The following is a 13,146-nucleotide window of genomic DNA, read 5'->3' as shown; positions in this document are numbered from 1 at the left end:
GTAACTATTTTTGTCTTAAACCTCAGTAATATATGTCTGTGTACAGCCTCTGCATACAGAAGCTGCAGGTAGCAAGTCTGTAGAGATTGTCGCATTCTGTGTCTTTGACTGGCTGACTCTATTAGCCCTAAAATCTCCGACTCTGGTTCCTGTTTTGGTTGGTAAAGTGGGCCCTTAATATGTGAGTAAGATAGATGTGATTAAGATAGACCATGTTTTATAAGTTTACTGTTAAAGTGAGCCTTGTAAGTGAGAGATCCCAAATTCCGTTTACAATTTTGAATGATCAGACAAGTGTTTCTGGTTTACAACAACTCAGGTTTGCTTAATTATGAGATGAAGGAAAAGGGATTGTTGGAGTTCCTTGGCATTGATCATATGTTGACTGGTGAAATGGGCCACAGAGGAAGAGGGGATTTCAGCCAGTGTCTACTATGGTTGTTTACACAGCTCCAGAGATCATTTAAAAGTATGGATGATTTACTACGTGCTTTACTCTCTGCTTATGGCAGTTGCAAGTACCATCATTTTTATATCATCATCCTTCCTGGATGAAGTATTTAAGCAAGAAAATGTACATTTTGACTGAAAAGCATTTGCATTCTATATTTTATTTATAGCAAGTAATTGAAATAAATTGAAGAATTCTCTTTAATCATAAAGAGCTCCCTCATATGAGGCAGCCACAACAATGAAGCCCATCTATGCATTATGTGGCTTCTAATGCTATTAATAGGACTATATCTGCAGAAAATACATACACTTGCACATCCAGGTACACTCCACGACATCAACTATCACATGAGATTACATCTTCAAAGGTAACTTACATTAAATAAATAAGTTAAGGATTAAATATTACAAATAGAGTAGGAGTAACTTAAATTTAAACAACATTCATTAGCAAAGCCAGTACATCTGGGTTTAAAGTACTAATGCATGTAAGGCATGCACAAGTGTGTATTTCTCCATGCTTTGGCTGTGAAGGGTCAACAGTGGTAAAAGCAGGGTGATGTTAAATAGTTCCTCACAAGATGAGTGCATGAAATCTCATGCCATTCGCTGAAAGAGGCTGGTTAAGAAAAGCCAGTGGTTAAAAGGGTAGTTCCCAAGACTCACTGCATGTGTATAGCAAGTAGTAGTTCTGTTTAGAGAGCCAAGCTGCCAATCCCAGACCTGCAAAGAGGATTTGGGGGCCTGTCCTCCTCCTGAGGCAGACTATATGATGATAAAGATACCCCATCATGCCTCACAGGTGATAGTTAGGTCAGTTCATTTTTCCCGCTCCTGGAAACAGGATCCTGGCGCACTGAGCTCTGCCTTTTTTTTTGGGCAATTTATTTTTCAAAACCTTACATCTAAAGTGTTCACTCTATATCTTTTGCCATTTAAAACTGCTTGAAACCTTTTTCTGACAGAAGATGTCATATTTTCTGTCAATAATGGCTTCACTTCTTGTGAAGTGTCCTTCCTGTGGGGAAAAGAATCCACAATCAGAACCCCACACGCTCTGTTCCAGAAGATCTCATCCCTGACTCCTGTACTCATTGTCAGCTTTTCTAAAGGAGACCTTTGAAGGACAGGCAGAAAATCATATTACATGGAATGCAGCAAAGGAAGGAAGAACATGCTGCCAGATCGTCTTGAAGCCATGGAGAAGGTCTAGCTCCACTAGAGCATCTTATTCCTGCTCCAAGGACTCCCCTTGAGGCAGAGCCAATGAGAAGAGACACCAGAGGAATACACATTGCTCCAGTTCGACATAGAGAAGCATGACATTGAGGAGCATAGAGTTGAAGACCAGGCATACACCTATTTGCTCACCATCCTCAGTAACAACAACGACACACTCAATGGTCACCATCGAGACCACCTTCATCGACGGTAAGACCATCTCCATTGACGGTAAATCCACCTCCGCAGACGTTGAAACAACCTCCGTCGACGACCCCGTCATTGTCCAGACTGTCTCTTTTAATGGCAACAGCATCTCTGACAACACAGAGGCCACTTCGGCAACATCAAGGACACCTCAATCGACATTGAAGCAACTTTTATCGATGTCAAGTCATCACAGTCTTCTAAAGTGACATCTATTCATTGATCCTCTAGATGGTTCCAGGAGTCTCATACAAAGAGACCTGCCACTCCAGGTTCCGATTTATTCCCAAACATATTCCCCATCACAGTCCGGATATAGTGATTTCTGGTACAGCTTTAGTACAGGGAGTCACACCACCCAGTGTTTCTCCAGGTTCAGTAACATTACCTAGGTTATCACCTGGAATACCTCCCGTCTCTGTTGTAAGGACCACAAGACCGTTTACTTTTGGCTCATGGTCATCACTCTAGATCCAGACACAGATCTCTAAGAAAATCCAGGGAAGAACTCCAGCCATCCTACCCTAGATCAAGAAGATCTAGTACAAGCCATCACAGAAGGTCACAATCACGATGCAGAACGCAGCCCCCTTCATGGACTACGACCTCAAGCTCTTCCATTAGAGATTGTTCACAGAATCTTTCTAACACCTCTCCACCAAGGGTTTCATCAATTGAAGACTTGACAACTTTTAATTAGGTGCTTGTTAGAGGTGCTATAAAACTGAGCAATCCTATGCCAGCTCCCACTGCATCTGTCATCTTTGAGACCCTACATCAAAGAACATCATCAAAACCTCTCCTCCCTCTGGTCCTGTGTCTTCTTAAACCTGCTGTGCAGTTGTGCCCAACACCTGCATCTATAAAAACTGTTCCATCTATACTCTTTAAAAAGTACAAGCCTCCTGACAAAGCTCCTTTCTTTCTGAGGACAGATTCACCACCAGATTTTGTAATTGTGGCTACAGCAATAAAGTCACACACAGTAGCACCAGCATATTCCATAACACCAGATAAGGAGAGCAAAAGAATAGACCCTCTGGGAAGAAAAATATGTGGACCCTCCGCTTCTATGATGAAAGCATCAAGTGCCAACGCCCTTTTAGAAAGATATGATAGATCGCTTTGGGACTCCACATAAAGATTTACAGACATACTTCGTAAAGAAGACAGGCAAGACTTTCAGGAGGTCATTAACAAAGGAATACTAGTATCCAATCAGATAATTCATTCGGCAGCTGACATTTCCGTATTATCCGCCCAGGGTTATCACCATGGTATTTGTGCTAAGAGGTCTTCATGGCTTAGACTAACCAGTCTAAAATCAGAAGCACAATCTAGAATACTGAACCTGCCATTCTCAGGAAATACATTGTTCGGATCTCAAGCTTTTGATAACCTGTAATGAATAAATGAAGCCAGACCTGAACACCTTAAGCTGTGGGCCTGGAAAATAGAAAAAGCTACAGGCCTTATGACAGGTGCTACTATTGCCAGAGTATTCAAACCCCTTCACTGGCCACACCACCACCAGCAGCAACACCAGCAGAAACAGGCATACCATTTTTGCAGATTCTCTAGAGGAAGAGGAGGCCAGCATCAACAATCTGAAGTGTGAAAAAAGCCTACCAAATAATGAGACACGTCTTCCCCAGATCCGTCAGTCACGCCGGTGGGAGAAAGTACTGCAACATATTTTTCGGAGTGGCTGCTAACTACAGATTGCTGGGTACTTCATATTTTTCAGAATGGTTATTCTCTGTTGCATATCCCCTACTCCAACCAAAGCATTGTCATATCAACAAGATCCAGTAAAGAAGAAGGTGAACATTTTAGGGCAGAAAAATGCAGTAGAGGAGGTTCCTTCATATCAAAAGGGCCTGGGAGTCTACTCCGGGTTCTTTTTGTTTGGAAAGAAAGGCCCAAAACAGGAATTCAGACCCATTCTCGACCTCCGGTCAATTACATCAAGTACATAAGAAAAGTAAAATTCATACTACTCGCATTGCACCATTTATACCCTGAACGTCGTCAAGGGAACTGGATGCTTGCAATAGATCTTCAAGATGCCTACTTCCATATTCCAATTATAAAAAAGCATTGAAAGTTTTTAAGGTCCACAGTGATCTCACAGCATTTTCAGGACAAAGTTCTACCTTTCAGACTGAAGTCAACTCCCAGAACATTTGCAAAAATGTATGGCTTTCATTGGCGCACATTGGAGAAAACCCAAAATATTTGTGTACCCCTACCTAGACGACTGGCTTATAAAAAGGACATCCTTAGCAGAAATACTGAGCTATTTTAAACCATGTCTCCACACATCCCACCAAGTTAGGTCATCATGTAGACCTAAAAAAATCAATGCTCTCGCAAGTAAAGGGCTATAATAGATATGCAGTCCACAAAAGCATATCCTTCGGAGGAGAGAATTATCAATCCAATTGGTGTCAAGCTTTATTGCAAACCCCTCATCCAACAGCTCGGCAGATTTCATCTCTGTTGGGATCAATGGCCTCTTGCATTTTTCTAGTTCCTTATGGCAGACTCCATATGAGACCTTTACAGCAATGTCTGGAAGACCAGTGGAACCAGTTCTCGGACAGTTGGGAGAAGAAACTGACTCTAACAGTATCAACCATCCAATCACTCCCATTGTGGACCAAATTAGAAAATCTGATGAAAGGGACCTCATTCCCTCAGCATCTCCCAGCTCATGCTTTAGTCACAGATACATCCCTACAAGAACGGGGAGCACACTTAGGTCATTTAAGGACTCTGGGACTATGATCACACACAGGGAAGACCTACCATATTAACCTTCTAGAGTTGAGAGAAGTTAATCTGCCTTTAAAAACGTTTCTTCCGGAAATCACAACGACTTCTCTGCTTGTTCTGACATACAGTATAATAATGTAATACCGGAACAAGCCGGGAGGAACGCGTTCACGATCTCTATCCCTAGAATCACAAGCCATATGGAAATTACTTCTGGCAAAAAACTTGACAATTACAGCTGTACATCCTCCAGGTGCCCAAAGCATGGAAGCGGACACCCTCAGTCAAACTTTTCCAAGAAACCCACGATTGGATTCTGAACAGTGAAGTTGTAGAAGAAATTTTCCATGATTGGTGTAATACTTATTTGCCGACATAAAACAAGCAAAAAATGCCAAGACTGCACCTCCAGATATTACCAACCAGGAATGAAGGGGAATTCTCTTTTGATAGACCGTTCTGGCCAAATTTTCACTGTCAAAAACCAGGATAATGATTACACCGGAATGGCCTCGTCCGTAATGGTTCACAGACGTTCTTCACCTCTCAGAGCAGCCACTCATGACACTGCTGTGCAGACAGGATCTCCTCTACAAGTTTGGGGGCCAGATTCTGCACCCTAACCTTCCATCACTGAACTTAACGCAATGGTTCCTGAATTCCTTCAATATGGTCATTTAGGGATTCCACAATAGTGCATGAACATTCTTAAAAAAAAGGCAAGTGTCCTTCCACAAGAAAATCATACGCCTTCAAGTGAAATCGAATTTGCCTGTGGTGCATCCAAAACAGCAAAGTCCTTCCTCCTCCCAGGAAGATTTACTGATACTCTATCTTCTTCACCTAGCAAGGTCTGGTTTACAGTTTTCTTCTATTAAAGTTCTCCTTGTGGCCTCTTTTTTTAAAACCATCTTTTAAAAAAAATACCATTGGATGATGATTGGAGCTGTTTTTATTTCATGTCCGCCATTTTGTGGGATGGGCTTGCTATTTGGTTCAGTGCTTATGACTATTGATGAGGATCCCCTGGAAGAGAAGGAAAAGTTACTCGCCTGTAATACTAGTTCTGGTCCAGGAGAATCCTCATCAAAGTCCTAAGCAATTGTCCTAAGCAATTCTCCCACCTCCCTGGACAGGAACTATTACAGCTCTCAACAATTGCTTCACCCATGATTCCTAATTTTCTGTAAAAATGAGCTGACCTAATTGTTGCATACAGGGGTTCTCTCAGGTTCTTAAAGGCACAGTGTCAGTTTTCTACTCTGTGCTTTGCATTGTAGCCTGTTGGCGAACAATGTCTCGTATTCCTTTTTTTCCCATTTTCAAAAGGTTTGCGAAAGATTTTCTATGGGCACCTTTTTATAGTGCTGCATGTCTAAACAATTGGCTTCTTTTTAAAATGAAACTTCAATTGCCATTTTTAGCCTTATTAGGCTGCAAACTTGTATATAAAGCACTATGGTACAAATTCTTGTTATACATATATGTATACTTTTTGAAAGTGCTCTGGTATCCCCGCACGTCTGTGCTTAAGACTTTGATTAGGATTCCCCCTGGAAGAGAATTAGGATTACAGGTGAGTAGCTTTTCCTTCTCAACAGTTAGTATACAGTGAAGTAGCACTAAACCATTGGAGATATGAGCATAGTGCTGCAATTTAAGAAGCTGAGCAGCAACGTTTTGAACTAGCTGCAAACTTTGGATCAGGTATTTAGACAGGCCAAAGTATCCGGCATGGGCATTAACCCAACCTGGATAAAAAGAGAAGTGATTAGGAAGAAGATGGATAATATTCACAATCATTGTGAGGTATAAGAAGAAGCACTCTTTATTGATCTGGTAGGCAAAGGAGTACTGAGTCAAAATAAACTCAAAGGTTCGTAGCAGTATGAGTGGAAAGAGAGCCTAACTCCGCAGGCTAACAATTAGAGGTATAGATTTTCTGATGATTTTGATCTTATTAGTATTAAGCTTTAAATGGTTGCTGTTCATTCAGTGAGCTATCTTAAGGAAGCATGCACAGAAATTAGCTTGGGTAATCTTAGACGGAAAACAGTTTGCATGCCATCTGCATTATTCATGACCAAGAAGCAGTAATCCTGACCAATGGATCCACATAGTCATTAAAAGGCAGGTTCAAGTAGAAGCCTTAAGGAACCTCACAGGCTGGAGAGCAGAAGCATCTGAGAAGCCTGATGTCTGTCTGAAAGAAAGTATTCCAACCATTGGAGAGTTTTGTACGGAATGCAGAACTCTGCTAAGTGCTCTAAACGGATGGAGTGATCCAATGTGTTGAAAGCTGCAGACAGGTCAAGGAAGACCACAGAGGCAATGCTTTACTAGTGGGAATGTAGAAGTTTGGTATATAGTAACCTAGAACCCATATGCATTACTCTTTATTTTTGTTGGGCATTTTCTAAGCCCTATTTTCTTTTGTTTGAGTGTTTGCTTGTTTATATGTTATTCAGCAGGCATTTTGTTGATGAAATGAAGCCAGAGATAAAAGGCATACCTATTATGGTTTCCTGGGATTACGGGAGAAGAGAGTCCTAAGGCCACAAGAGATCAGCCCTTGTTTACAGAATTTGCTGGTTAGGTGAGCCCTCAAGGTGAAGAGAGGTTTCAGACGTTATTTCTATTGTGACTGACAGAATGAATATTTGAAAAAGTGAAGTTTGATATCACAAGCTTGACTTTGTTTGTATATTGATGAGGGAAATGCAGCAGGTTTACCAGATCTCACTTCGTCATCTTCAGTGAATTCATGAGCACTGAATACATCGCCTACATGCAGGATCTGGAAGCACTTTTCGGTCTTCTGAATAGTCCCACTGCAGGAGATGGATACATTTGTCATAAAAAGTTGCTTAAGAAAGACTGATAGAGGATAGGACTCTAACTTAAGGCAAAGTATGTAGGAAGTTAGTGAGAGGAGATCCTCAGGTCTTAGACATTTAAGACTTCCAAATTACTACAAGGCCAAGGAAGCACTCTTTGATTCCATGGGCATGTCTAGGACGTTATTTATTTTTAGGTGGGCACTTTAAAGAGTGAATTGCATTACAGGTACCATAGTTCAGAGGTGAGGGACAAGCTGTCAAGAGAATTGCCAACTCCTGTTTGATGTCGACTTTTCAGCATAAAGATTCTTGTTGATCTGTATTTCTTGATTTCTTCACTATCGAGTCTTCTATTCCTAAGAGCTTCAGTACTAGAGATTGTATTTTAGACCCATAATATAGCGTGCATGTGGTGTCCCAGAACACATTAGATAAAATTCATATTTGAGAATATTAGGCCATAAAGAGTCAATTTGCCTTTTTTAACAAATACACACAATAAATTGCTTTTCAGCACTATAAACACATTTGTCTGAAAAATACACTCTTAATTATTTCCAAAAGAAAAAGCAAGTAATGGCGCATATAGGTTTCACCATACACATATAAGGCTGTTAAGACACCTCCTTTAAGAAATCCAGATACGCCTATGGGCTATGCCGCAATGTGATTTACTTAAGTCTCACACCCATTACAGAAAGATACATGTCAAGAAACATCAATGGTTGAACGGAGCAGTTGCAAAAACCCACTCTAATAATTTTAGAGATAGGTCTCTTTGACAATTGCTCTTTTAAAACCCACCCCATAAAAGTAACTTTAAAGCCATATGAACTGATTCATTTAAATGATCAGAATGAGTTTCACATACTAAAGTGTTTATAGAAGCAAGATATGGGTAGAGGTAATCCGTGCAAACTCAAGGAGATGATCGACGGCTCGCTGAAACCTTTCAGACACTCACCCCTAGTCACAGATCTGTGTTGAATCCATCATCGTTCTTTAGCTCACTTCACTAGCCCAGTTCAGACCCAGCTAAATGCAATCCAGTCATGACCCTGTGTGTCATGGGAACAGTCTAGCCCGAACTGCCAAGCCATGTCTTCCCTGGATGGGAAAACAGCATCCTGGGACCGGTTTCGGGGTAACACCCCTCACCAGCCAGGCTAGCTTGAATCCAGTGGCACAGTGAGCAAGGGACCCACGTCTGGGCATACCTTGCCAACTTAGGGCAAACAAACCAAACACAAGGAGATGATGGACGGAGCACTGAAACTTGTCAGACACTCACCCCTAGTCACAGATCTGGGTTGAATCCATCATTGTTCTTTAGCTTACTTCGCCCCCCCAGTTCAGACGCAGCTATATGCAAATCAGTCTTGACCCTGTGCCTTGAGAGGTAATCAGTGCTCATGAATTCAATGAAAATTCTTATAGTGGAGAGCTCGAATTACAAGGACGTAACTTCCTTATTTCGCTCTAATGTAGATGGTGAGGCTAGTTCAACAATGCCATTACACTCTTATTCATTAACTTGCAGCCTCTATGTCCTCTCATGGCTGTGCCTGTATGGTTTAATAGATTTCTTTCCTTTCTTTCTCTAGGTCCTATTTGACACCTGTGCGAGATGAGGAGGCAGAGGCTCAGCGCAAAGCCCGATCTCGCCATGCACGGCAATCACGCAGGTCTACTCAGGTATCATTATTTTTATTTTTTAAAACATGGATGTATCTATCTAACAGTTCTCTATCTTGTTTACTTCCCTCTCTCTTGCACTTACCTTTTGCTTGCCTTAACATTCCATTTTAGTTTGTTGAACTTTCTTCCCACAGGGGGTGACACTCACAGATCTGAAGGAGGCTGAAAAAACTATCAAGGCTCAACAAGGGGATAAACCTGCAGATGCAAAGGAGGCAGAAGCAGAAACTCAAGAAAAAGCTGATGAGAGCAAAGACAGCCAATCTAAATCCAAGACGGGGAGGGTCAGCGAGGAAGCGGTGAGCAGAGGCTGGATTTAACTTCTTATTCAGTGGTAGATGTCAACAGATGGCCTGAATTAACCCCTAGTTGGTCCAATTGCTGGGACAATAACAAGGAATGAACAGCACATGAGAAAGTCAGAATGACAGTGACCTGTAGACATTCGTCCCACAACTTACAGTACATAGGGTCAGTTAGGTTCGGATCACGTTCAGTAGCTCGAAGACAATGCTGGCAAAATTTCATGCATAGTATCTTGTTTTAAAATCATTCCCCATTGTGTTGACCCCCCCATACACCATATATTGTGGGTAGGAATCAATCCTTCGCTGGAAAACGTCTTTGCACATTTACCAGTGACTTTGAAAGAACGTCCAGCAGATACAGTACAATAGACAGTCACATGATATTGGATTATCCACTTAGTAAGCTTTCATGAGAAGGTAGACAGTAGTTGAGTTACGGCTTCTACTAGTCAAAAGTTCCGGAAAATATAAACAGGGGATTGAGATCCGCCTTCTCTTGTTGAAGGTCTATGAAATAGTAACAAAGGTGAATGATTAAGGATACAGGGCCCCATGGATTGGGTTGTCTTCCATCCTTCGCTGCTAGAACTGTGGGTGCTTGCGTCAATCCACACTTGTCAATGCCTCTTGTTCTTTAACAAGTAGGTCAGGTTAATCGCCCAGTTGAATGAACCCATTGAAGAATATCATGGGAGTCTGTCACTCATATAGAATAGTTGTTAGTATAGTAATCTGGATCAAGAACTAATAAATGTTTTCAATCTTTTCGTTTTTTTCTCTTTGAGTAGCCATCAGCAACTGAAGTGAGCTGGAGGTCTCGCATTGCCAGTCTGCAGAAATCAGACCTTCTAGGGTTAACTTCGCCATCAGATCCTCCCCGCACAACAGCACCAGGGGGTCCTTCAAATGATAATCGACAAGGAACCACACAAACACCTGCCAGTAAAGGTAAGCTTGAACTCTCCTATATTACTTTGGGTCTTCAGTTATTTAGATACAGATTGTTCTAGCCCATTCTAAATGATTCATAATCCCCAAAAGAAACTCCTACATGCGTTAGGAATTAGGTGTTCCTTACAGAAAGCAATCTATGAAAATGTTTTGATTACGCTTCAGTGCAAGCATCCTTCCATGTGCTGCAGCCATAGCCTCTCCACCCTTCTGTCACCAACTGCTCTCCCCATTTCCTCTTTTGCCAAGCATCTGAAGGAACATGGAATAAGAATCCCTTAATGTGTACTCCTTTTGGGTAGTGCCTTGCTCTTTTACTTTCTCTCTTTCCTGGAAGATGTGTGCGATGGTTTTCCCTAGTTTTTCAATTAACTGAAAATATTGATTCCCTTCACTATGCATGCCATTGATGACGGGCAGTCTTCAAGCAATGCATTGGTTATGATGCACTCAGGTCTCAGCAGCTGTTCCACACAGTGACCTCTTGTGATGGGTTCAGGCCTTTTTCACCATGTTATTCTGCATTGGTCATTGAAGAACAATCTACTTTAATTAGGTAGAAGGGACTGGCATTGAAGGAGTCCATGGACATTAGACTGGAGTGAAAGTTGTTGCAATTAGAAAAGACCGGTTTAGGTTAATATACTCTGTGAAGGGAAAAACACAGCCTGAAGACTCTGGAGTCTTGCTTTACCAGATGACAATTTCACTTACAATAAGGTTGAAAACGTACAGCAGAGAAGGGCTTCTGGTTCGATACCACTTGGATGAAGTTTTGAACAATATGGGGTGAAGCACATTTTCAAATCCAAATCTGCCAAGAAGGTTGTTGGGGGGGAAAAAAACTCATCCTTTTTCTGCCTGTAGGCATTCATCATATAAGACCACTAGGTGTTTGAGATCAGAAAGGAAGGCCATACTCCTAATTCTTTAACAGTATCACCCATGTTACATTCAAAATTTCAGAAATCATTGCCAGATTATCAGTACGAAATTCAGATATTTATCTGATCATACTGATGATATTGCATAATTGTTCCGAAGAGAATTGGAAACCTCAGACCACTCTTGAACAAATTAAATTACTGTAGCTTTTCCAACATGGTAACTCGGGAACAGCATCTGGGAGGTTGGCAGCAGTGAGTTAGGGTGGACTCAGTGAACCTCTAAAATGGGTACTTCCATGTACCCAACAAGTTCCCATCGACCACCAGCTAAACCCAAGGTGTGCATATGCCCCAAAAATGTTAATAGAAGTACTTTTGCAGATGCACGTGCTTAAACTAGTCATAGTCACCGATTTGTGGTGGCTTGACAGTGTTGATTCTGTGTAATAATTTAACATCACATGGTAATCTTTTCTGCTCTTTGAAGAAACCCTGCAGTTATTCATCCAGAAATAAGGACATTTTTCTGGCTAATATCTTTCACCTTTGGAATGATATTCACTCTCTCCTACCAAGGCAGAGCTCTGTCCCTGGGTTGTAGGTCTAGGGAAATGGATTTTCCCTCATCATGAGTGATATTCAGAGGTGAAGGTGAGCAAAATCTGTGTTGTGACTATACCGAACTTGTAGAGCCAAAAAATGATTGAAAATTACCCTTGTTGCCACTGCATTTACTGTTTGCACCTTCACCATATTCCACAGGACCTCAATAGTGATAGGAATTTGAAAGAAAAATATTGAAGCACTATGATATTTGCCCTCAATGGACATTATCCTTCTGATGGATAATTGTTTTACAGTGATTCTCCATACAAAGGTGCCAAATAAAGGAGCCACTGACGTGGAAACTGTTGAGACTTAAAAGACCCCTGCCTTGGAGCTTGTTTGGGACTCCTTAATGAAGTCTATACCCTCTCTGCCTTCAGGAAGCACCAGAGCACCCTCAGCACTTAAAAACAACTTGCAGGCAAAAATGTCACTAAAAAGCGTACAACTTTGTTAATGGTGGATATGCCATCGACTATTGTGTTCATGACACGCTCCTAGCCAGCAACTGTGAATGAATACCTCATCAAGGATAAAGCAGTGGCAGCTACACGTTTTTGACTTTACAAGCCAGGACTGTGCCACAAATCATTTCTGTACCTTTTTTTTCCTATTGCATCACATTTGTCACCACTCAAGAACTCATGTCAGCAATCGACCCAGAAATTCTAGTAAGCATCCGTTCAATGGTATAATGAGGAAGAACGCTTTAAAGATGACAACAGAGTTCAGGAGGTTCATGATAAGGACCTTAACATCCACTGACAAGCTTCAGACGAAAGGAGAGTAATATATATAAATGGGAGTAGGATGATGCATAGTACCATTATTACAAGTGTTGCACACTATGTCTTCCATTACACATTGTAGGAAATCCTCTTTCTGTCTGGTCACCGTATTTTACGCCTTTTGCTGAACTTCATAATACGGCTGGCTTTGGAACTCCCTGCATTTTAACCTAGCTAACCTGAGGTAAACTGCAATAATGTAGGGTCAAAATGTATCCAGGGCCTGTAAGTTGAGCATCGGGGGACTGCGGCACCTTTTGTGCCATCCACTATAATGACAGTGTAAAACATGACCTCTGGGCTAATCTGCGTAGCCTGACTGTACAGTGTAAAAACTTCAATTTCACCTGTCACATAAACCCTTTTGAAAAGTCAAAACTTTCTTTTAAATATTTATATGATACCCCTC

General features: G+C 41.4%; 1 protein-coding gene across 2 annotated transcripts in view; it reads left to right on the top strand.

The window, feature by feature from the left end:
- Nucleotides 1–13,146, top strand: part of LOC146857829 (protein phosphatase 1 regulatory subunit 12A-like) — a 600,392-nt gene that overhangs the window by 459,645 nt on the left and 127,601 nt on the right. For both annotated transcript variants that reach the window (XM_085648504.1, XM_085648505.1), the window contains exons 15-17: nucleotides 9,104–9,194; nucleotides 9,332–9,496; nucleotides 10,294–10,453. In XM_085648504.1, coding sequence (XP_085504630.1) covers nucleotides 9,104–9,194; nucleotides 9,332–9,496; nucleotides 10,294–10,453 — 416 coding nt within the window. The remainder of the gene's footprint in view (nucleotides 1–9,103; nucleotides 9,195–9,331; nucleotides 9,497–10,293; nucleotides 10,454–13,146) is intronic.

Source organism: Triturus cristatus, chromosome 3_2, assembly GCF_964204655.1.
Source record: "Triturus cristatus chromosome 3_2, aTriCri1.1, whole genome shotgun sequence".
Classification (NCBI taxonomy): domain Eukaryota; kingdom Metazoa; phylum Chordata; class Amphibia; order Caudata; family Salamandridae; genus Triturus; species Triturus cristatus.
This window is presented reverse-complemented; position numbering and strand designations above follow the sequence as displayed.